General features: G+C 43.9%; 1 protein-coding gene across 1 annotated transcript; it reads right to left on the reverse strand.

Annotated features, from left to right (window-relative positions):
* Positions 1-702: 702 nt before the first annotated feature.
* LOC136507890 (F-box protein At3g12350-like) lies at positions 703-4,050 on the reverse strand. Its single transcript, XM_066502483.1, has 2 exons — positions 3,151-4,050; positions 703-1,343 (listed from the first exon to the last, which is right to left on the reverse strand). Exons 1-2 carry the CDS (start codon positions 3,889-3,891, stop codon positions 906-908), a joined length of 1,179 nt encoding a protein of 392 aa, XP_066358580.1. The 5' UTR covers positions 3,892-4,050; the 3' UTR covers positions 703-905.
* Between the last annotated feature and the right edge of the window lie 22,782 nt (positions 4,051-26,832).

Here is a 26,832-nt window from a genome sequence, read left to right on the forward strand (position 1 = left end):
AACCTAAACAGTTAAAATTACCACAGTACCACACAATGATGCATTACATTGGGTCCTAAGTTACAGCTTTTTATCAGGGAACCCAAATTACTTATCTAAATAATTTGAAGATCAGACAACACATTGCCAGGAAATTTAACAACAAAAACCTCAGTAATGGTTACACAGAAATAGATGCTGTTCAGGTAGCTTAAATTGATCGAGCAACTTACTATTCTTTCATGAGCACAAATTGAAGCATAGGACACAAGTAAACCAAGAACCAACCTCCTATAATGAAACAAATATTTTACAGAGACAAACATATAACAGCCTGTCACATGGGTGTAATTATGCTGAAATAATGCTACGGAACTAGTAGACTAGTACTAGTACTAATGTAGTATCATTACTAGTACAGCCCAAGTTAGCAAAATTATTTACATAAGGCTACAAAAACTTAAAACAGAACAAAGAGACAGGTGTAACTTTTCTACTCATACAGAATGACATCAGTAAATGACAACTGAACAAGCTTCCTATGATGGACAAGGACAATATATATGACAAGTTGGAAAGTCAAATAAACAGCTCTTTATTACTAGATTGTGAAGTTGGCAGCAAGGACATAAGAACGTACCAGCCCTTGTAAGTAACAGTTGCAATTTATTGGAATTCAATGAACAAATAGTAATATACATCGGTATTCTATCAACAAGTACATGCCCAAAGGAACCAAAGTTTAGTTTACAAGGGTATTCTAGCAACAGTTACGTGCCAGAAGGGACCCGTATTCAGTGACCTTATCATCAAGAGTACAACAATGGGAGGCAACATGCCTCACAACAACTATTGAATTTTCCTAAAAGTACTGTACAATGGGCTCGCTGGCAAAAATTATGTGCCAGCAAGATCCAGATCTAATGTTAAGTATCAAGAATACAGCCAGCTGAGGAGACATGCCTCAGATCTATAATTGAATTACTGCCAACAAATCCAAAACTGAAGGTTCCATCCTCATATAGCCAAATTCTTCCCTCCACACTCCTTCCATCATCTAAGGGAGTCGAGAGATGAGGATTAACCACATCATAACTGGAATTGATGCACAATATCCTTGAGATAACCCTGTTCTCAGTGCCAGCATGGTTGGAAGTAACACCTTGGATATGATCGCGGCTGGTATAATCATCCAGCTCTTGCTCAGAGAATGGTGGATCAAGAAATGTAGTATCTGTCGTCCAAAAGACAGGAGAGTAGCCAGAGTTTTGGCTCCGTGTATCCCTAAATCGTCGACAAGTTACTCCACCAATGTTATCATAGGTGACAAGGTAAAATTCCATAGTCCTATCCTCGCATATACCCTGTTTGGGAACATGGAAATTAACGTATTGTGCATGGCAAAGGTCAACTATTAAAAAGCAGGTATAAATCATACAACCAAGTACATAGTAATCCTCCAATTAAAAAAATGGTAACATCATTCTGTGTGTTGTGTGCATGCCAAATGATCAATTATACTTATACAACAGGAGAATAGTTTTCTGAAGAAACAGAAAAATGAATATTAAAAATAAAAAATGAAGTAATTCATCTTTGATTAGATAAAAATCAAAATTTATAACATTTCAATGAAAATGAACAATTTTTTTTGAGGTCTCACATCTAGAAAATCACAATTGCTGCATGGTTACACGAATTAACCTGTACTTTTCAAACTCTAAAAATGACATTTTCTTTCTCCGAATCAGAGGTAAGATGCAAAATGCTAAACAAGATGGCATTAACTGCACAATATTGAAGGATTTCGTACGAGGATCATGATCAGTTAAACCACAACTAATTCACCCTAATAATATGCAGCTACAGGCACAGCTAATTCTATCCAGCCTCCCACAATGGTTTTCTCATAAAAAATATAATTGATAACAACATACCGGTATTGGTATCTGGAAAAGTTAACTGACAATTCCTCACCTTCTAATAACAAAATAATCCAGAAAACCGTGATTATTGGACACATACAAATAGCATTTGCAACTAACCAATCATAGAGTTAGTTTCTGTGTACAGAAATGTTTTGGGATGATTGAATGGGATTTCTCAAAGCTTCTGAAGTATCAAGATCCGATGAAACTAAAACAAATCTTAGGGTTGTTTTGGGTACCCATTTGCATACTGCAATTCAGCACTAGCATGCTTCCTGCTGACATCAGGGTCAAGACTCAAGGGAGTCACAGTAAGGCTAAAGCACTAGTGCACTACAGTTCATGGCTCTTAATCAACAATGCCATAAGCCCATAACACTATGAGAATGAAGTTGCACAAGGGACTATGCAATGGCAGGCACCAAACCAAGAAAGATACAGCTTTGCTTGCTGACAGAGAAAACTTGCCATTTGATTAACCCAATTACGACATGGACTGGTAGTTCTGATAACAGTTAAGGGTTCAAAGTCTACATAAACACCAGCAGGAAAATTATGTCCATAAAGATTAAAAGGCCAAAGCTAGCAACTATACCAATAGACAACTCTAAAGAAGCAGCTTCATGTTCTCCTAAATGGTATTCAATTGAGCCCAACTAAAACAATCATCCCTGAAATTCTAGATGTAGTTCACTGTAGCAAGCGCACAACTTTAAACATGTCACACTAATGCATGGTAAGCACTAAGTATGTGCTGAATGTGCAAAATTTCAACCTGAGTGAAACATCTCTGGCTCCATGAAACTATGCTATGAGCATGTGATTCGTCTGTGATAGCAAGCGAATATGAAATCAAACAAATGCATACAGTTTTCAGTTCAATCTCCAACAATGGTTCTAGTAGTGTGTGTCTGTGTGACAACCAATGTGAACCAAAATCCTCAAAAAGGAGAAGCTGTCAACACGGAAGGCACTTTCCTATTCAGTATTTACAGGGTGCAGGGATTATCTATTCGATCTCATCGCAAGGGTGTAAGGTTCCCTGGTGAATGAGGCATCTTCATTGGAATGGGTGCACTGGTGCAGTACCAGACGTCTAGTTTATGGGTAATTGCACAGACAAGCAATGACCTTCAACAGCATGTTGCAGCTAAATACGGAAACAATCAAACTTTCCAATTGAAAACAGCACAGTGCTAGGAGATTGTACAACAGCAAAGAAGAGTGTGCACAGAAGAAGCACCTTCCACAGCCCCTGCAGTGGCCGTGCCTTCGTCGGCTCAGTGTCCGCAATCCTCACGAAGTGCTCTGCCTCCATCCCGCCTCCTCTCCTCCCCTGCTTGCCCCTCCTCCTCCTACCAGCCCCAGGGCTCCTCCTATTGGCAAAGTGCGCGTACATCTCCTCCGGCGGAGAACCGCTCACCATTTCCACCTCCTCATCTTCACCCGCCGCCGCCTCGACCACAATGTGGTTGTTCCCGACGAAATTGACGCAGACCGGCACTTCCCCGACGACCGCCACCGTGTCGCCGGACTCCTCGATGGAGAGCGTCACGAAGGGGGACTTGGAGACGCCGACGCCGCCGTCCGCGGAGGGGGCGAGGAGTGACGCCGCGAGCGTGGCGCGCGGAGCCCACTCGAACGCGGCGAGGGACGGGGAGGCGTAGCCGGAACTGGAGGGGAGGCGGCGCCAGAGCCCGAGGAGGCGGCGGAGGCGGTGGAGCGAGCGGAGGAGCCTGCGAGCGGCGGCGGGGCAGGGGGAGGCGGGGAGCAGCGGGGGCGGGGGCGGGGGCAGGCCGAGGCGGAGCGCGAGAGCGAGCGGAAGCGCCGGGGAGGACGCGGCGGCGGCGAGGCGGCGGCAGGCGCATGCGGCGGCGGCGGCGTCGGGCGGCGCGAGGAGGGCGAGGATGCACAGCAGCGCGTCCTCCGGCAGGTCCTCCAGCACCGTGCCCGGCCCCGCCGCCGCCGCCGGTATGGTCCCCATGGTCTGGTGGTGTGATCTAAGGCTAGGGGATGATTGTGCGCGTCAAAGGCGAGCAGCGGTGGCCTGGCGAGATCTCGACGCGTGCGTGCCTTGCCTTGGGAATTTTGGGAATGGGCGGTGGCCGGAGGCGTGGGACAACCAAGAGCGGAGCGGAGAAGAGGAGGCTGGGAAGCGAGTGGAATATTCGGGGGTGTAGATTCTGGGGGTGGGCAAGGGCAACGCGTGTGCGGCTCACCGACGCGTGGGGCCTGAGGCGGTGCGGCTGAATCGGCCCACTTGTCTGTGGGTATGTGATGGTTTCGTAGAAGGAGTCGCCGTGCGTGTAGGTTTTTCTCTCCGGTCGTGGGGAAGTGTAGAGGAGGTGGGGCCCAGTTTCATTGTAGAGGAGTGGACGGCGTTGGCGTCACGTGGCGCCGGCGGCGTCCTTTGACGTGGCTGAGGTCGGCGACCAGGCACGTGCACATGGCGCCTGCCGGCTAGACCTCGGGCCGGTCCGGCTTCGGGGGCAGACGTGCAAAAAGTCCGAGTGGTTTTGGATCTAGAGTCTACGCCTAGGCCCGCCTAGAGGGCAGGCTCGGGCTTCATATTTTGGGCCAGTTTGGGACCTGGATGGAGTCGTTACTCAGTCCCTGTCTGATAAGGTTAACCTTGTTTTCAAGACTCTCATGTCAATAGAATAAAATAAAATTTAGTGAGATTGGAGCCTAAGGTGGCAGCGCCATTTGCGACGGTCGGAGTTTGTCGACGAAATACGTCCAACAGTCTACTAAGGGGTATGCTCACTGTAGTAGATGAATCGGTGGAGGTACGCGTGAGGGAACCGGATGGTGACATAGAACACAAGAGACAGCGATTAGGCAGGTTCAGACCGTCAGCTTGACGTAATACACTACGTCATGTGTCTTTGGTGGATGTATTATGAGAGATTGGATGAAAATGAGGGGGTCCCTACCCGCCTTATATAGCCTAAGGGGTAGGGTTACAGGTCGATTATTTCTATCCTGATCGGTTTACAAGATAGGAATTACAGAGATTGCGGAATCTAGCATATCTGAACAGATCATCCTTGATCGCTAAGGATCTTCACGCAGTCTTGCGAGGCACGGCGACCTGTGTCGTGCTCCGTGCGGCGTAGTCTTACGGGCTGGGCCTCCCCTGACGGCTCGGTCCATGTACATCCTTGTAGGCATCGGGGGTTATACCCCCACAATTAGTCCCCGAGCGTCTTGTATCCGTTGAGCAATACCATCTTGAGCTTGTCCGAGCTGTCCAACTTGCTGCCAATCACCAGAAGCAGGCTTCCGACCAGTTTAACTAGGAGCCGAGCTGTTGAGGAAGTCGTCCGAGTAGTTGAACGAGCACCCGAGCTGTTAGAGCAGATGTTCGAGCAGTTCAACTGGGAGCCGAGCTCGGACTCACATGAAGTCGAGGTTTGTCAGAACGATATAAGGAGCTCAAGTAAAAATTTTGAAGTCTCCATCATAGATGAAGTGTGCCCACTTAAGTTCCAGGCAGTGAAGTTAGACGCTTAGCGTCCCTGACTTAGTCAGCGTGGAGAAACTTAGTCCCTCAAGAACGAAAAGAGATGCTTAGCATCAATGCCTTAGGCAAAATGGACTCTTAGAGCCAAAACGGGGGGCTTGGATGATTACAGTCTATGACTTAGTCACTTTGTAGAGGGCCAAGTCCAAAAATAAGCACATTCACCGATAGGTGAAGTGTGCCCACTTCATCCCTGAGCCTGACAGTAGGTCAAGTAATCACGTGGTGTCAAGCTCCAAAGTAGTAGTCCTTAGGCGCTAACACAGTCCCCAGCTTAGCTGAAAACTAGTCCCCAACTTAGCTGAGAAAAGCAACGTACAAATAAGTACAGTCAATGCAAGATGACGTGTACACACGTAGTCCCCGAGCCTGCTAAAAGATTATGAAGATATCTTGTAGCAGGATCAGAGAAAGAAAATATCTTGTCAAAAATGTCTAAAAAACTCAATCGAAGCAATGCTTAGCGTTGAATTCCGTTTCGTCGGCCCGCGTAAGACGTGGTTTGTCGTAGCGGCCCACCAGTCCCATTCAGCATCCCAACGACATGTAGAGATTGCGGGAGAGGATGCGACGGGGTAGGCGCGGTTTCTTAAAAACCCTGGAAGGCAAAGGGTCAGGGGTCAAACCGTTATAAGAGTGTCGCGGCTCCAGCGCATATTCCCCACTATTTCTCTATCACTTCATCTTCTTCCTCGCTCCCACATCGTTGCACCTGGCAACCGCTCCTCCAGGCCACAGATCTATTAGATGGCGCCCAAAAGAAACCGTGTCGGCTCGAGTAGGGCAACATGCGAGCTCAATCGCATCGAGGAGTGGGTGGAGTCCATCAGCAATGAGGCGGCGCTCAATCAGTTGGTGGTGGACGGTGTGCTGCCTGATAGGGCAACCGTGGGATGTTCCCAGCGGCCGGTGAGAGCTTTCCTACTCCTCATGGCAATGAATTAGTAGTTTTTAAAGATTACTTCTATCGTGGATTTGGTGTTCCAATCCATCCGTTCCTCCATGGGTTGATTGACTATTACGAGATCAGTCTTTGCAATCTCAGCCCAAATTCCATCATTCATGTCTCTATCTTCATCCATTTCTACGAGGCCTATCTTGGCATTTTTCTCCATTTCGATCTCTTCCGCCACTTCTTCTGTCTAAAAGCCCAGGGGGTCTAGATCTAGGATCATGGGTGGCACATACTTGTAGCCATAGTTCTTAAGGCGTAAAGGCGAGGCATGACAATGTGCCACCGCCCAGACGCCTAGGCGCCCGCCTTAGACGCCTAGGCGAGCATTTTGCAAGGCGCTTGGGGGTCGCCTGGACGCCTAGGCGACGCCTTAAGAACTATGCTTGTAGCTTTGGGACGGGATGGTGGGTCAATACATCGCCACCCCGTTGAACACAAATGTGAAGTATTAGGCGCAACGGTGGTTCTACATGCCATAGGTGGAGCCGTATGTGGCATGCGACGTTGATCAGATCCCCATGAGCAACGCCAAGTGGTCGAAGAGGCCTAATGCCAACGGAATGGAGCAAGTGACGGAGCTCTTGGCACTGATAAACTAGAGAAGGTTGGATGGGGTGATAGTAGCAACGAATTTCACTTTTTGATAGATCCAGCCCAGTAAGGAGAGGGCACATCCCGCGTATGAATTCTGGGGGGAGACCCATGAGGTACCCGAGGAGATCAGTTGGGATGAAGCCAAATGGTGCATCTCAATGATGTTCAACCTCATGGGGCATCTTAGGATCAACGACCAGTAGAGGCTCTTTAGTGTAGGGAGCCTCCCACCATGGGTAAGAGTCTTCTTTTTTGTTTCACTTATTCCCTTATCTATTGCAATGTACTCATTCGTGTTCCTAAAGATTCATGGGTAGGACTGGGCAGTGTACTTCTCGGTGGTACCATCGGCTGACTGGCTGAGGGGGGTTGACGCTCGGCCGAGCACTCCCCAGTGTCGAGCCAGATCAGAGGCTGGTGAGGCCAGCTTAGCCAACCTTGATGATGAAGATGAAGACGTGTGAATGTCGTATGTCCATGAGAAGCTCTGGGGGAAGCGGCCCGCTGGTGAGGAGCCATCCCTGAAGAGAAGAAAGATGGTGAGGTCATCTCATCGTGAGGAGAGGCCATTGAGCATTAGAGTATCTGCCTAGCCTCGAAGACGACAGATGGTGGTTTCAAGCTCGTCAAACGATGATGGACCGGTGACATCTCTTTCACCGAGCGTCGTGACGCCTCCACTAGCTGCGCCAACTAGGGCGGAGACACGAGAGAGATGGCGGATGCGAGAGGCTACGGTAGCGATGCCCAACAATACTCGGGCGACACCAACAACGATAGCTCAGGTGGCACCAGCAGCAATAGCTCGGGCGACCACTATAGTCGAGAGACCACGCAGATGACTTCGGTGGCAACAGCACAAGTGGTCACCATAGTCCTCGGGACCATGCGGGTGACTCCAGCGATGGTAGTGGAGATGCTGGGCAGTTTGGGTACTAGAGAGGGCGGTTTTGGGTGAGCACGCCAGTTCTGAACCGTGTGGTAGGAGTCCCAATTGTAAGGTCCCTTCTTTATACGTGATTTTTCTCTAGCACGGTGTTTTTTTCTTGATGAATTGCTTGCTTGCCGAAGTGCAGAGTCGACTGAGGGCCTATAGCCTTCTGCTGCTAATGACGGGGGGCATGTAGAGGAACCAAAAACTCCCCACACCGAGCAGGGACAAGGGGGAGTAGATCCAGTTGCCCCTACTATGGAGCAACCTGGGGCTACGGAGCCAGATGTCCCTGCAATCGAGGATCCACCAGCTACTAGACCGACCTCGCCTATAGGTGGGGCGCACCATGAGGGTGATCCAGGTGATGAGGGTTTATGGAGTGCTACGGCGACATCGGCTGATCCTGCTAGAGCAGGAGCAGGGGCTACAGGGGATGCACCGAGTAGCGCGGTGTGAGATCCACCCACAGTTGCTGAGCAAGCGATGGTACTAGTGGCGTTGACAGCGGGAACAAGGCTAGGACGACCTGTTTGAGCACAGCAGCGACCAAGGAGGGCACCTCTATAGGCAGTTGCTATGGAAGTTGAAGAGATTGCGTGGGGGCCCGCTCCACCTCCCCAGCTCCTCCGCACAGTTATCCAACGCGATGAGGAGTTTGAAATGCTGGAGGAGGGGGAAGCGAGCGCAGAGATGAAGAGGCTGAGAACTGACCTGGCAACAATGATTGGCCGCATTGAGGTAAGCCTAAAAAATCCTTATATTATGTCCCTTAGAGATCGTAGTCTTTTGACCCCTTGCTCTTTGCAGAATGTCATGAAAGTGTCTGAGCAACGTCGGTGACAACTAGAGGAGATGGCCCCGGTGCTGTAGGAAAATAAGAATCTATAGGCATCGGTGAACGACCTCTAGGCGTGCTTACTCCAAGAACACCACCATAGAGAAGATTTGGAGGTGAAAGTCCTGGCGTTGGAGATGGAGCGCAATAGATGGAGGTAGAGAGCCAGTCGCTGGCCAAACAGCTTAGCCACAGTACCGACCAGCAAAAAGGTATTATTTTGGATCCTATTTTGTTAATGCTCAGCATTGTGAGATGTTTGGCTATGATGTGCAATGCTAGAGATGGAGCTTGGCCTTTCCTAGGAGGCCATGATGCAACTAACTATGGGGAAGGAGGCGAAGGAGAAGACCGAGAGGGTCACTGATGTAACACCCTCGGTGTTACGCCCTAAACAAACTATTAAATCTTGTCATGAGCATCATGTTTATGTAATAATGCATGTGATAGAAGGTGTTGGTAAATTTCTTGTAGCCTAAAATAACCAATAAAAATGTTAAATAGAAATTTATTCAATAACTCATATTATGTCAAGTAGGGTGGAAAACCAATTTTTATTGAGCAAAAGTATTAAGAACATGTGTGTGACACCTAAATAAGATTTGAAGTACAAACTTTGTAGATGACAATGCAACTCTTGCTGTAGAAAAATAATATGACTAGCTAGTATTTCTAATGGCTTGGAAATGGAACTTGAAGTCAACTTAGCTCAAGACTTGAAAGAAATTTTATGTTTGAAAACAGTGTGACAATGCCATGTTGGCGAATTAATTATGGAAAATCTAGCTAAAGATTAATGCTGTGTTTTTGCTCCTTATGGTAGACTGATGTACCCTCATTAGCATGGTCGAGGTAGTTTAGTTTCAACTGTGTTAGGTTAGCTTTTAGACGCGCTTTAAAATTCATGCACATCATATGTCGGACCCGTGCGCACGGTCACCTTGCGCGGCCGCTCGACGTCGCACGGCTGGCCGCATTCCGTGGGCCATGGTGCCGAGCCCGGTCGGCCTGTGTGACCGTGGGTTGGCCATGGCTATCCCTAGCAGGCCGCTGTCATTGCCCTATAGTTGTTGGCCGTTGCGCTGCTGCCCCACCTCGTTGCCGCGCTACTGCCCCTGCTACCACCCTTCCCACCTCGTGCTGTGGTGCTGCTGTTGTCCTTCACGCCATCACACGTGTGGGCTTGTCCCTTCAGCTGGCGTCATTGTGTCACCATCACGTTCATGCTCTCTGCAATCCTGCACCGCTGCCTGGCCCTACACGATGGCACTGTCTCTACCGTGTGCGCGATGCTGGCTAGGTCATGCGCGGGGCCAAGCCAACGCCGCTATAGTCGTCGTCTGGCCATCATAGCGCTCATCTCGCTGCTCAATTCACCTACCCACTGAGTCATGGCTTGCCTCGACTGTCTTGTAGTGCTGCAATCTCGCCCCCACTACTCTGCCGCTCACGCAACGTTGTCGCCTTGGCGCGTTGTGCCTGGTGCTCTTGCTTGTTCTATTTCCGTCGTTATCCCCTCACTCACCAACGTGCCTTTGTTACCGCCTCCATGGTCATGTCCCCACACGGTTGTGCCCTTGTCATGTCTTGGCCGGTCCATGTTAAGTCAAGGCCACGAGCCACGATGTTGCAGTGGTAGCACACCATCCCCTTCTAAATCCCCAGATCGGGCTCCCAGTCCAATTCTCGTGTCGTGAGTAGTATAGGAAGTTAATTAGGCACCCCATCCTCCTTAAGCCTGGCCAAGCACTGCCGACCAACAAATTGGTGTTTTGCTCACCGCCGGCTAGGCGCGCCGTCGAGCCGGTAGATTGGGGGTAAGGCCCGAGGGGTTGGTAGCGGTTCAATTGCTCATATCCTCAAACTCGCCTTAACTCTCTCTATTCGATGCTTGCACTATTTTGGCTAGAGAACTCGTTGGTGACCGGCTCAGAGCACTGTCGCGCTGTGCGAGCACATGTGGTCAGGGTTCTCCCGACCTTCCCCTTCTCAACTGGTTGCACGACTAGCCTCGTGATAAGCCCTTTATGCTCCCTTGCAATCTCTATCGTCTCGTTAGCTCTTAGACTAGTCGAAATAGTTGTGTCGCCGCCGCGGATAGCCGCTCGCCGCTGCAGCTCGTGATAGTGTGCCTCCAAATCACTAATCGCCACCCATCCTTGCGCATTCAGCTGTAGATGGTGGTCGGCTCCTTACTTCCGTCGTAGCGAGCCTAGTTTGCCCGGCGTAACCGTCTTATGCCGTCGACCGCCATGCCGGTGCACGTGGGGCTTCTAGGGACCTCCCCATGGTAAAGTTAAAAACATCTGAGAGATTGGTTGCAAGATTACTGATGGTAGGAATAGTGCGCATAGTGCCACGTAATAAATTGATAGATCAAGGTCTTTTCTACAAAATAGCTCGCGCAAGGGATCCCACGTTGGGCCGCTTGCTAGGCCGGCTTGCTGCGCGCGCTAGTGTTTCACGTTGGGCCAAGCCGGGCTGCTGGACCGAATGCTTGCCAGCGGCCCTTTTTGTTTTCTGAAGCATTTTCTAATTTAGTTTTTAAGGTAAACTTGTAAATTCAATATAAAATTGTGTGGTTAACCAAAAATTATGAAACCAATTTTGTTAGGTTCCTAAAATCATAATATATCTGCTAGTATATTTTATTCATATAGTTTTATAATATTTTTAGGAGTTATCTAATTAATTTGTGATGCTTAATATTGTAAGATATAAACTTGTAGGAATTTTTGTGATAAATTGGTGATAGTGTTGGCTCTAAAACTTTCGTAGTAAATTACTAACATTATTTGGTGCTCACTGTAATGTTTGTAGCTCCATGATAATTAGTTTACTAAGGTAGCTAAATGAGCGCAAGTTCGAAAATATATATTTAATCAATAAAATACCAAAACACCTTGGGATTTTAAAACTAGAACAATTTCTGGGAAACAACACCTTATTCGACAACATGGATACGTAGCCTAGCATGTTAGTTATTAGAGCTATCTCGTTAGCTTGCGAGGCGTAATCGTATTTCTAAGAGTTTCGATTGCGATTGATTATTTACGTCTCTATGTTGCATCCACGTATATCATAATAGGAACAACGATGGATCGTGGAGATGATCGGACTAGCGGAAAGGATGGTGCTTTGATGATCATGTCACCATGATGGAATGCTAACTTTTGATTATATCTTACCCAGGCAAGCCTCAGTGCATAACCCCTATTATTCTGCACTTTATTTTATGCTTGTGCATTAAGTTTTAAGTAGTTGAATGAAACCACTTGCATATATATATATATATATATATATATATATATATATATATATATATATATATATATATATCCTTATCCTATGAGTCCTACTAGTATGTCAGGATCGTGTAGATTGCTCTGTTATAGGACCCGGTAGAAGTCGAGTGATCAGTGATCACCTGTCACTTGCGAGAGATAGGAAAGATATTATTGTTGTTATTATATTACTATCACATGTAATATATATGAATGATAATTGGAGACTGGGCGGAATGGTACTTTAGATCTGGACTTGGTTAGGCATTCGAGCGAGGCTTGGGTTGCACTTGTTCTGCTTGTGTTGATTGAGGACCGTCCGTTGCTGTGGATGATAGTCAGGTCACAGACTTATTATCCTGAGCATATACTTGCTTATGGGAGCGGGAAGGCTCGTTATGCTCTTGTCATGGGTTTTGGCCCTTTCTAGACTGATTGAATGGAGGCGGGGAAAGGTGGAGGTCTAAGCACCTTGCTGAGATTAGGTATTAAGTGTGGGGGCTTGGAGTCCAAGTTTGGACGGGGATCTAGACCCCTTGACAGGAGTGGAATAGGTTGGTCTTGTTTGTGCCTAGGGTACAAACGGGGCGTGTGTTTCAGGGTACCCAGCTAGGATATATTAATTCATGAATCATTGTTTCTGTGAGACAGTACGACTTGGGTATGATCTAGAACCATAGTAAGAACTGAAACTTGAAAAGTGATAAAATGGTTCTGGTTGCTTACCACCTGCTTGAAAGTAGCATAGGTGCTTACATAGAATGGTTAGTTAATGAACTAATGATGATTGCTAATAAAACTGAATATAAGGAGGCACGTTTAGTAATGCTTCCGCAAATGCAATAACCCACAAGTCAAATAAGTCTTGCATATCCTTGGAGTCTTTTATTTTTCTCCTATCAGGTAAGTCTTGCTGAGTACAATCGAGTACTCAGGGTTTTTTCCCACTTGTTGCAGGTGATCGGAGGATACTTAGCCTGACTCTTATGTGTGGAAACCTCCTAGTGGGCTTAGAAAGGATTCCTTCATGCTATGACCATAGTGTTTATTTATAAACCTCACTAAAGGTTTTTATAATAAAAGATGTAAAATCTACTAGCATCTCTTGTATATAAATGTCCACAACGTTAATGCTCCACCATGTCATTAAATTAATCATTGCTTCCTCTGTAACTCTGATAATATTGTTACATTCCACTGTTATAATCAATTGAGGTAATATTCTGTTGCTATAATAAAGTGATGTAAGAAATGACTTAAGAATGTTGTAAGCTGTATTCTCTCATTTATGATCCTGATGGAAAAATATAGATTTTTTAGTTCTCCCTTAGGGTGTGCTCGATGGAACTACATAGTTTAGTGTCCTCTCTTGAATTCTTAGTGTCTAATGGAAGACAAGTACTCCTAGAAGGTATTAGATTAGGTGGTTCTGCCACAACTAAAGATCTTCAATGTGAGTGCATTCCACTTTATTTTTACTTATGTAGCATTGGACGCATGCTTAGCATACAGCTACTTTTTTGCAGAGTATCGACACCAGGTGCACGCATAGTTCAAGGTCTTTGGAGATAAGGTGAAAGCACAGGACGAGAAGATTGAAGCGATGATAGCAGGGATCAAGCCCATGCTTGACTGCATTGGCTTCGAACCATCCGAAGGGAGAGAGCAGCTACCTGGAGACCCGTCACCTCGGTCAATTGTGGACCGGTGCCATGTGGCGTGGTCGGACTTCAAAGAGTTCACACGCAGCGCCGCCCATGGAGCCGTCGTCCATGCACTTGCCCAGCTTCGGTCGCACTACCCTTTGGTGGATCTCTAGCGGGTGATGACCGGCTATGCTTGAGGGACTAATGCAATGAAGATTGCCAGGCCAGAGGATGAGGTAGAAGAACCAGCGAAGAGGTTGGCTAGAGACGTTGACCTATTTCGGTGAAGGAGGGAGCAGTACCCAGTAGATTAGGAAAAACTTATGTTGCAACAATGTGTAAAAGTGCTTAGCAGCTTTTGGTGAACACTTAGTGTTATGGTGGGTTTTGTGTTTATATTTAATATAAACCATCTGAGCAGTGTGTGTGTGTAGCTGAGCCTCCAGCCTTAGCTAGCCCGTTACCCGTAACACGGAGCATGGAGCCCATGTGCATGTAGGAAGAACAAAGCATCGCCAAGCAGCCATTGTTGGCCACTCATAACGCAGAGGGCTGATGCGCGTGCACATATAGGGAGAAGTGTTGGTCTTTATAAGTGCAAAAGAATATGAAGAATTCCGCGAGCGCACAAAATACCATTGTAGTATTTTACCAAGAGTATTCCAGGTATCGTTATTTATATTTTACCACAGGGAAATAATGGAGTAAAGATTTATTGGAGAACAAAGGAATGTCTACTAATCAACATACCAACATAGCTAGAGCAAAGAGTAGAGGTAATGACAGGAATTAAGGATAATGACACTCAGGGGATAGATCACTAAGATAATGTAAACTAGTTAACTCAGGAGAATAACGGGTAAGGTAGATTCCTATGATATTTTTATTACATGGTCAAAGTATATATACATCCAACTATAGTTAAGACTAACTCTACTCTTGTGCACTTCGGGGCACCGCTTAGACAATAGAGTACCCACAATAGATAACTCTACCGACACAACTACGGTCCTACAATTTAAGAACCTGCTTAATTTAGAGCGGACTACAAAGGATAGACGGGGTTGTCACCTCCCGCTGCTACCACCCAACCAGAGAGTAGGGTGTACTCATAGGCAGAGCATTGTATAAGCACCATGCTTACATGAGGCTCAGCTACTTAGCCCAATCGATAAACTAGCAGGCTAAGCGCACTATGAACCCGCACACAAAAGTAATGATAGCCTCAACTAAGCAAGATACATATTAAAAGTAAGCATAGCATGTAGATAGGAATATGATGAATTTATAATAAGTCTTACAAGATGTGGAAGTGAAGATACAAGGCTTTTGTTGAGCCTCCAAGAATAGATCCAGAACTTGAGCATGAGCCCAACTCGACCCTCACTCCCGAGCTACTAATCTACTACATTAGAGAGTCTAGACCTAATCCTCCTGGTGTATCTTGATCTCTAAATAAGAGGTATGAATTAGGGTTTTAGGGATGCTCTAGGGAGGGCGGTAGGGGCTGCTATATATAGGTCGGAGCATCAATTCTAGACCCTTGAATCAAACTGACTTGAAAGAATGACGTAGATGCAATCTAGGAGGCGGTGGAGAACTAACATTCAAAGGAGGGCTAATAGGTGGGCCTAGAGGGCTAGGGGGCATGCAAGTGGAGCCAGCCAGCCCCACATGGCAGCCACCTGCCCTCTGCTTTGGTGGTTTGCCTTCTAGAGTCTTCCCACGTTGGTTTCACTACGGATAAACATGATTTGCTTTAACGAATAGGCCCTCCTTGATGGTTTTCTGAGTAAATCCTCCTGCAAACACTGATTTACCAAAACTTGTGGAATTTTTTAGTTTAAACCCCTAGACCTATGTTGGTGATCCTTTTTATGCATTTATATAAGTTATATTGACGGTTTATGATGAACGTTAACTACCATCAACAAGCTCCCCCACACTTAACCTTTGCTAGTCTCTGAGCAAAGCCAAACTTAGCAATGGATCAGGAGTTGCTACATTGCTTTCACTCCTCAAAAGTACACAGATGTTTAATCACAAATTCTCCTCTGAATTAGAATAAACTGATCTGACTTTCAAACTTACCCATATTACCTTCAACCATGGTTCTTCTTAGCCTTCACTTGGGTCTTGAGCAATTGAAAGACAAAACAATCAAGTCAAGCACTATGTCTCAAGTTCTTTGTTCCACCATTGTTTTGGAGTTTTTTATAAGTTTTCAAAATAAAACTCAGAGATTCTATTGCATGACACTCTCAAGTCTATCAAAATATATAGTATTTGTGGATCCTTACCAAGGCAATAAAGATGTTATGCCCTTCTCCTCCTACAGCTAAGGCTTATGTGGAGCTCATAGGAGTGGAGAAAGCATGAAAGAGCATAGTTGCAATACATATATTATAAAGTCAAACCTCAAATCCAAAGAGAGTTAAGTCATACAATCAAATCAAGATATGCATGTGTGTGGATATATATGGTGGATATATGTATGGTGGCTAACCTAATTCTACTATGCTCCTTGGAAACATCTCTCTTTTGAAATTTGGAAACATTTGCTAGAGAGCAGGGGCTATCTTATTCATCTCTTCTTCTTTTTCAGGCGGACATCTGAGTACCCATTGTTTTACATATCTTGGACATTTGTCCATTTTTCTCAACTTTTTTCTTCTCTTTCACTTTTTTTGAATAACTTTTGCATAGCCCCATGTCTCTTTTCTTCAACAAAACTTTGAGAGATAGCAACAACAACTTGGAGCGTTTATTTGGTGGATGGATTCACTCCCAGTGTAGGAGTAGAAAATTTTTGGGTGCATCTAGATGGAAGGCATGTTTTTGCGCCTACCCCCAGTGTAGGAGTAGTGCATATTTGGGTGGTGTGTACATGATCTTGATTTTAAAAGCATGACAAACCTCTCATAAGGGTCAACAAAACTTGACAAAACTCAATGCAAAATCAAGTAGCATATATGTGAAAGTTTTCGTAGCCTAAAATGTATGGCTCAGGTGGAAATTCAAGCTTTATCATACAGGAACTCATTATGTAGCATTTTTGTGTTTTTTTTTTCAAAAGATAAATCTCTAGAACTTTAGTGTCACTTGGAACAAGATAAATAGCAGCTCAGACCTTCTCATAGCATATTCATCAATTACCTAGGCTTAGATAAAGCATACCGACAAGTTTCAAATTCAGAGTAAATCCTTATATCAAAATAGTTTTATCCAAAACTCAGCAGAATTCAAGGCTGTAAACTAGGTACTTGAAAGGAATTACAATATTGCAACTATTCATCATTTCCATTTTAAGGGATTGTCTTCAGAGTCCTTTTTATTTTATTAAGCTCTTAAAACAAATTAAAGCAAACTGGACACACTCTCTTTATTTTGTTTTCATTTTTTAGATCACACATTATAAGTATATATATTTCTATAAAGATAACTTTTACTTCGTTTTTAGTTATTCATCTTTTTTTAATATATATAAAAGTAAACTAAGAATAATAAAAGGAAAGAAATACTTATCTGGATACACGGGGAATGCCTTCTCCTCCAAGCTAGTTGTTATCGTGGTTGCTCAACGAGATGGCCAGATGGTGAGGTGCTAGAACAGAGCCTTCCAATTTTGATTTTGCTATTGTTGTTGTTGCTGGAAGCTGGCCATCTCCTATCCCATGCTTACTTGTCATTGTGTATGATTGTGTAACGTACCTTGGATGGCAGGTGTCTTCTCATCAATGGTTGTGAGCTTGTTGTCCAATTCAGAACTTCCACTTGTAGAATTTGGGGGATCGACTCCCCCACACTTTACTCAAAGTGTGTTCTACTCATAAAGATAAGGTAGAGATCAAGTGCATGGGCTCTGTTGGTGGAAAAACACCAACAGAACCAAAACTTTATTTACTCTTCTCTAGCCTTAGGCACATTGAATCATGATAGAGCTAATGTTATGTGTATTATTTATTCTTATAACATGGGTGAGAAGATCAGAAGGATGTAGCATTTTGACTATGACAAAAAGAGTGGAGTTGCTTAACCTATGGAAGGATTGTCCATCTTTATAATGTATCAAACTTTAGATGATTATCACTATTATCTTCCAAGGGTAAGATATGCAAAATTTTAGCTCATTTGGTTAAGACTATGAGATCAAGAAAGTGGTACTATGAACAAGCTTAAGGAACAAAACATGTTGAGTTAATCAGGTTAGATTAAGTAAAATTATAACTCAAACATGTTTGTTTCTTCATTTATGTGCATACCAAGATCAAGAGGAAAATGATGATCACTTACCTTAAGATGTTACCTTCATTATTGGAGCGTGATGACACCATGTGATGAAAGGTAGATGACTTGTGATGGTCTTCTCTTCCTGCTTCAAGGTTTCCTTGCTTGAGCTATTCATGAGCATCTTGTCTCCTATGTCACACTCTTTCCTTTCTAATTCTTTTGGCATGCCATCTTTTTGTCCTTTTTTTGTGGATCTTGGCATTGTGTTAGACCTTCTGCTCTACTTGTTGTTTCTTCTCTGAATACATAAATGATTCAAAGCAAGGATAGTGCTATCATAAAGCCAAAGGGCACATCTATGCTATAGAAAAGTTGGTTTTAACATTTTAATTTGCATATAATCTTTATCCCATGTTTTAAATTGTGTACCTTGATTGTTCACCACTACTTCAAATTTTCAACAAGGTTAAGGCAAAGATGTGTAAAATCATTTTGAAAAATACCTCAAACCTTGATCTGTTTCTACGAATGATCTGCTAATTTTCTCAACAAATTTTGAATATTTTCCTGCAAGGGTTAGTCCATATATACAACCAAATTTTATACAAGTACGTTTTGATTCAATAATCATGTCTGAATAATATTCTGGAGTATACTTGTAATAGAACAAGGAAGCTTAAAAGACTAAAGAGATTCATTCAAGTAAAAATAAGAATATGTATGATGAACCAAGGGAGCATGATTATTTAGATTTTTTATTTGTTAGTGATTTAGCAAGTCGAACACATCATGAAGGTAAAGATGACCAAGACAAATTAGCAACATGGCATGAGATGTGTTTAAAGAACTCCATCCCCAAGACTTGAATTTTGCAGAATGCAAAATCTAGCTTGGATGATAGAATTCTCCTATGAATGTGATTCTATGTTGCATAATGCTTGGTTAAATATACCTTATGTTTTCCTTCTTTTTGTTGAAATGATTAGTGACAAACATACCTGAAGGAAACTTGTCTAATGTACCTATCAGTGAGGGCTTCATGACTTTAGGTCCATTGAGCCAGACCTCTTCTTGCCTTTAGCTTTTCTTTACACCATCCAATTGCATGCTCTTCTTTCATCAACCTTTCTTGATTTTTGTTGATTCTTGGTTGTCGAATTGGGGTTTATTGGAGATGCAACTCAAGTTCCTCCTTGATTGTCTAACGGCATGGCAGAGAGTTGTTCTTCTTTATTTGTTATGCTTGTTGACACAATGATGCACGCCATGATGTAGTGGCATCTTGTTGTCTTGGTCCTTGTTGACAACGCACGAGCAGGTTCCTTTGAAGATGATGAAAGCAGGCATATTCTGGTTAATACAAGGTGGGTTTCATCTTGCTTCTCATCAGCATCCTAGCTTGAGTCTTGGGAAGGCTCAAAGCTAGGTTGTCTTTCATGTTGCTCATAGCATGTCAATCTGTTTGTCCACTTCTACAGCTATAGTGGTGGTTTGGTTTAGGGTTTATGGATTCATACTAAACCTTGAACAGGCATAGCTTCTATTCATTCTTTCCTACAAAATGTTAATAGACACATACCCGAGGGAAATAACAAATTTGAAACACGGGTTGTGTTGTCCATTTTTTTGTAATTTTCCTCTTTGCTAATGGAAGGATGGTTTTAGGATTGTTTAGCATAGATTTTGTTTATCATGTTTTATGTGTTTGCTGCATTCTATTATGGTTCAAGGCAAAGATAACTTGCAACAAAATATAAGTGGATAAACCTTGATACTCACAGTTCTTCCTTCCATGAAGAATGAGCTGGGTCTTCTTTGCGCAAAGTTATTGAAGTTCATCGCATGCCTTGATTCATCTCCAATGTGAATTTATCTCAGGACTTACCCAGATTGAATTTGAGAGTTTTTTGCAGGGGTTAGTCCAACAAAATAACCAGTATCTACTAAACCGTACTATCAGCTCAAAAATTAAACTAGACACTATCTATTTTAATTTAGGAAAGCATTTTAATCATAGCACCATGCTTAATTTAAAAAGCCTTTGGAAGTAAGATCAACACACCTCTTGGTTCAAAAATCAAACTAAACACCACGTCTAATTTGATTTAAGAAAACAGTTTAAACTAAGCACCACGCTTACTTTGAAAGGTGTATGAAGATACTCCAAACCTAAGCATACTATAGCAAACAAAGGTAGCATGAAAGCATAAAAGAGATTTATTCAAATGGAGATGAAAGAGCATGATCATGTGAGATTCTTTTTTTAATAAAAGATGCAAGTGGTATAAATGTATGCAAGGAACTAAATATGTTGTGGATTTGATATGAGAGAATTTAAACTAAATGGAGTGGATGCAAGAATTATTCAAAGTAAACATGCAATGGTATGCAAAATTTAAAGGATAACTACTCATCAAGTTTAAAGTCCATGAGCAAGACTATCTCACATTTCTCGATCATACTTACCATGACTCACATGATGGAATTTGTGAGTAGTGCAGCATCTGTATTCGTCACTTGAGATGTGATTCTTGTGACGTCGACCTTTTTCTCCAATCTACACATGGTTAGAATAATATATATGTGTATACAAACCTGTGAGACGGCAGGGTTCCAATGTTGATGGATCTTGAATGTTCATGCACCCTATGGTTCTTCAATGTGTCTTCTTTTCTTGTGGAAGCTTGCTGGAAGGTCGAAACGGAGTTTGCTGTCCTATCTTATTCCACAACTCAATAGAACAGGGGTAATCCTACTAAAGCTAGTTGAATGCTAATGATCTAAATCTTTATACCAATTGTTTCCCCGGCAACAACACAAAAAAATGCTTGTTGGTATTTATAAGTGCAAATAGAATATGAAGAATTCCACAAGCGCACAAAATACCATTGTAGTATTTTACCGGGAGTGTTCTAGGTATCGTTATTTATGTTTTACTATAGGGAAACAATGGAGTAAAGATTTATTGGATAACAAAGGAATGTCTACTAATCAACATACCAACATAGCTAGAGGAAAGGGTAGAGGTAATGATAGGAATTAAGGATAATGACACTCAGGGGATAGATCACTAAGATAATGTAAACTAGTTAACTCAGATAACGGGTAAGGTAGATTCCTATGATATTCTTATTACATGGTCAAATATATATATATATATATATATATATATATATATATATCCAACTATAGTTAAGACTAACTCTACTCTTGTGCACTTCGGGATGCCGCTTAGACGGTAGAGTACCCATAATAGATAACTCTACCGACGTGACTACGGTCCTACAATTTATGAACCTGCTCAATTTGGAGTGGACTACAAAGGATAGATGGGGCTGTCACCTCCCGCTGCTACCACCCAACCAAAGAGCAGGGTGTACTCATAGGCGGAGCATTGTATAAGCACCATGCTTACACGAGGCTCGACTACTTAGCCCAATCGATAAACTAGCAGGCTAAGCGCTCTATGAACCCGCACACAAAAGTAATAATAACCTCAACTAAGCAAGATACATATTAAAAGTAAGCATAGCATGTAGATAGGAATATGATGAATTTATAATAAGTCTTACAAGATGTGGAAGTGAAGATACAAGGCTTTGCCGAGCCTCCAAGACTAGATCTAGAACTTGAGCATGAGCCCAACTCAACCCTCACTCCTGAGCTACTAATCTACTACATTAGAGAGTCTAGACCTAATCCTCCTAGTGTATCTTGATCTCTGAATGAGAGGTATGAATTAGGGTTTTAGTGATGCTCTAGGGACGGGGTAGGGGCTGCTATATATAGGTTGGAGCATCAATTTTGGACCCTCGAATCAAACCGACTTAAAAGAACGGCGTAGATGCAATCTAGGAGGCGGTGGAGAATCGACATTCGAAGGAGGGGCTGACAGGTGGGCCTAGTGGGTCGGGCGACATGTAGGTGGAGCTGGCCAGCCGCACATGGTAGCCACCTACCCTCCACTTCGATGGTTTGCCTTCTAGAGTCTTCCCACGTCGGTTTCGCTGCGACTAAACATGATTTGCTTGCTTTGACGAATAGGCCCTCTTTGATGGTTTTCTGAGTAAATCCTCCTGCAAACATAGATTCACCAAAACTTGTGGGATTTATTAATTTAAATCCCTAGTCCTATGTTGGTGATCCTTTTTATGCATTTATATAAGTTATATTGATGGCTTGTGATGAACATTAACTACCGTCAATAAGAAGCCAGAGACAGGGCCATCTCCGGAAACATCCGAGCATCAACATGACTGTTCGGGGATTTGCCTTAGGCATAGTTTGCATGTCATCTTTAAGATGGTATACGCAGAAAAGGATTCTCTTAGCGAAAGAGCATGGAGAAAATAATATGGAGAAACATCAAGGCAAAAAACTTTATTAAATACTCAAATATGAAAGGTACATATCTTTGAAATCAACGCTTCAAGGGTTTGGGACATCTCTCTTGTTCATGTCACATAATCTATAGGATCTTGGTCGGTTGACCACCTTGACAATGAAGGGGCCCTCCTAGGGTTAGAAAAGCTTGTGCATCCCATCAGTTTTCTACTTCTTGCAGAGTACTAAGTCTTCGACCATGAAAAATCAATCATTGATGTTGCAGTTATCGTATCTTTGCATGCTGTCTAGGTACTTTGATGTCCAAATACACGAGACTAGGTGCTCCTCTTCTAAGCTGTCTACTTCAACGAACCAAGCTTGGTCGGAGCTCCATGAAGTGTTGCCTCATATTCAGCGATATTATTGGATGCTCGGAAGTGTAGGCAGAGGACATAGCGAAGCTTGTCCCTCAAAGGGCGAGATGAAATATACGCCTGCCCTAGTGCCGTCGAGGTTGAGAGACCCATCAAAGTACATGGTCCAATAATCAGGGTGGTCAACCAGGACAGGAGTCTGCATATCCGTCCACTCGGTGATGAAGTCGGTGAGCGCCTGGGACTTGATCATGTGGCGAGGCCTAAAGTCGATGGTATAGGTGCTGAGCTCGATCGCCCATTAAATGATGTGACCACTAGCTTCCTTGTTGCAGAGGATGTCGCCGAGTGGGTGCTCAATTGTTGCACCCAATTTTGCATAGCAAAATCAAGTACTCATATATGTGCACCCAGGATGTCCAAACACACATATACCATCAAATTGTAATAATATCAAAGTAAAGTACTTTATTACATCGCATATCTCATCATACTGTTATCACATAGTCTTGCTCATTGGCAACATTATTACACAAAGCAGAAAACTAGCCCAAACTGCCACAGGGACTCCAACTAGTGAACATCAATCTAGTAGGCCTAAACATCCTCTGGAAACTCTTCATAAGTGTTATACGTTACCCATCTAGGATTTTCTTTGAATGTAAAACAAGTGTAAGCTCACCATGCTTAGCAAGTATATCAAAGGGATCTATGAGGCTCAAAGGCTAGACATGGTTTGACTGTGGTTCGCAATTTTAGTTGGTCAAGTTTTACCATCCTGAATCACTACTTTAGTGAACAAACCCAATCCAAGTGGTAATAGTGAATAATCAAGATTATATCAATTTCCCAACCATCCATAGTAACCACTAATCATGAAGGATCTAGATCGCTCGTATCCATGAGCACGGCTGTTATAACAGGTTAACTATTTCTGCAGAAATTGTACAACTTTACCCACCGAGCTGTGATTCCCAATGCTGGGGTTTGCAAAGCCCACAACACCTCTACCTAGGAAGTGTGGCAGGGTTTCACTACGTAACACTTTACTAGTTGTACAAACAAGTCGTAGCTGCTAAGGTTTCAGTCATCTAGCCATATGTGGCACTCCTCTAGGAGTGGCACGCGTGGTCGCGGCACGGTACACACCCTAGCAGGAAAAGAAAAATACCAACTAGTTCCCCCCTCTTGCCCTTATAGAAAGCTACATACGAGCTAGTACAATCTAGTTAATAGGTTAAAGTTAGAGCCATATGACACTCGGGGTTGTACGAAACCTCCTAGGTGGCCGCTTCAGGATTAAGTCCTTATGGAGAGGCACTAAAGCACTCAACCCCATACTCAAGCCCCCTAATTGTTGCTAAAAAGCTCCATTTTATCACATTGCATAATACCTTTAGTCATGTGTTAACCATTATTTTATGTTGAGCGCTGCAACATCTTTCCAAAATGCATCCCAAACCATAGGTAACAAGGATATGTGGTACAAGCAGTAATCTAGGTAAAGTCCTTAAGGGTACTTCAAATTTAAACACATGCATGTAAATGAATTATAGAGTTCATAGGTACAAGGGGCCTTTGCTACACTTGCCTTCCTCAAAGTCTTCCTCCTAATACTGTTGATCTCCCTACTGATCCTCAGTCACCTCGAACTGATCACCCTCTAAACGTGTTCTAATTCACCAATCAAGCATCCAATCCAATCATTTCATACATACAAATAGACTTCTATTAGAATAGTACACCAAACAGTAAAAACATAGATTGAAAGCTTATAAAACTAATCTACATACTACTATGAACACATGAGCGAAAGAATCACTCAAATTGGACTTAAAACGCAAAAGTTATGCATAAAATAAAATTTGATGGCATTTCTATAAATAAACCGAACTCAAATTTGAATTTAAACTAATAAAATCTGAATTTAAACGAATTATGGATGGCATGCACTATTTCCTAAAACTATAGGGGCTAAAACGAATAAAAACAAGACTGAAAAATAATTCTTTTGAACTGTACTGGACCCTGGGTTGATTCACTAAAAACTGAGTGGCTAAATTGAAAAAGTGCACGGCTGACTGTGTGTTGGCCGCGTGGCTACTGACTGGACGCCATGCGGCGTGCTCCGGTTGGTGTGGTGCACCACGTGTGCGTGGATGTGCGTGTGGTGGCGGTGAGCCGAGTCCACGGCTCTCTGGTGGACCGGCTACATACCGAATCGGTATGGCCTAATCATGGTCGTCCATCCAAGAACGGACAACGCCCAATGCCGGAGAAGAAGCCCTACGCATCCGCCGCCATTAACGCCGGCACCTTAGCTCGCTGGGAAAACACAGGAATGGCGATTCCGACGGCCAAACTCGACGTGGACTACACCTAGACGATGCACGCGGTGATGCGAATTTGATACAACAGAAAGGTAGGGCAGGGGAAGCACATCGAAACAACGGCCTCGTGGTGGTGCCATGGGCGATGTGACTAGAGCTCATCAATATGGTGCTCCAGAGCATCATCTATTAAAAAGAGAGCACGGGAAGATCAAATGGCTCACCGCGAGTTCGATGGAAGCGTTCACGGCGTCCGAGAGGGCTCCAAGGGGTTCAGCGATGTACGACGGTGACTGGAGAGAGAAAAAGGCATGGGTGAGTGCAAATACGAGCGCTTCATTACCAAAATGAATAAATGAGGGCACCTACGGATGCGGTGGAGTATGGCAGAGCTCACAGGTGCATCGACGACTTTGATGGGGCACCGGAGTGGCAGATTGCATGGTGGCGGTGCGAGCTTGGATGCAAACATGGAAAAAGGAGAGAGGGAGGCGTGCAGAGATGGGAAGCAAGCGCGGCGGGCTGTGAATCACGGGATTTTGAATCCCTTCCATGCTGGCGCGGGAGCGGCGGCGTGTTGCCTTGCATGACGACGCCATCATCGGACGGCGAAGAAGGAAAGTAGGGAGGCGTGTCTGTTAGGTGGGTCCCACATGCTCACATGCTTTGAGAGGAAGAGAGCAGGTGCTCGGGCATGGGCGCAGTAGCAGGCCAAAGCTAGGCCACGATCTCATGCACGCGGAGGAAGGGCATGGGTGCGGAGCGGACCGCGTTGCTGGCTGTAGATGCGCATGCGTGAAGCGAAGTGAAGGCGTGGACTAGGCCGCCGAGTAGGCCATCCTACCGGGCCACGTGTGCGAAGGAGAAAAAGGAGGGCACGCGGGACTAGGCCGCAGTAGGCTAGGCGCGGGAAGGAAAAAGAAAAAGAAACCTGGGCTAGATTGGGGAAAGAAGAAATTTTTTAAAAGAAAATCCTTTCCTATTTTTAGAGCTTTGAAAATTGATGAAATTCAAATGAAATTTGAATTCAACCTCAAACAACCTAGCCCTACACTCAACCAAAAACAGTATTCTTCGACATGAATGCAACAAACATGTTTTTAAACCTTATAGTTAATTTTAATTAACCAAAATTTATTATTTGGCCTAGGTTAAAATGCATAGAAAATCAAATAAATGCTCAAATTTAATTACTAATTTGCAAATGAAATTTTAGGGTGTTACAAACCTACTCCCCTTAAGATGAATCTCATCCTCGAGATTCAGGTGATTCAAAAAGATTAGGATAGTCGAATTTTAGATCATCCTCTCTTTCCCAGGTTGCCTCATCCACCGAATGCCTGTTCCACTGAACCTTACATATTCTTATAATCCTGCTCCTTATGATTCTCTCCATTGTTTTCAAAATTCTCACTGGATATTCTTTGTATGAGAGATCCTCTTGGATATCCAGTTCATCCAAACATAACTGTTCCTCAGGTACTCAAACATTTCTTAAGCTGCGATACATGGAAGATATCATGAACACCTGAGAGTTATTCCGGTAATTCTAGTTAGTAAGCAACTTCTCCTCTCCTGTTGATGATCTTGAAGGGTCCCACATACCTAGGTGATAACTTTCCTTTGGTATGAAACCTCTTAACTCCTCTCATAGGTGAAACTTTGAGATAAACAAAATCACCAATCTCAAACACCAAATCCCTTCTTCTCGTGTTAGCGTAGCTTTTCTGTCGAGACTGTGTGACCTTCAAGTTTTGCCTTATTGTTTGTACCTATTTCTCTACTTGTTGCAAAACTTCTAGTCCAAAGACTTGACTTTCCCCTGTTTGATTCCAAAATAGTGGTGTCCTGCACTTTCTGCCATATGGCGCTTCAAATGGTGCCATTTTAA

The sequence above is a fragment of the Miscanthus floridulus genome, chromosome 15 (assembly GCF_019320115.1).
Source record: "Miscanthus floridulus cultivar M001 chromosome 15, ASM1932011v1, whole genome shotgun sequence".
NCBI lineage: Eukaryota > Viridiplantae > Streptophyta > Magnoliopsida > Poales > Poaceae > Miscanthus > Miscanthus floridulus.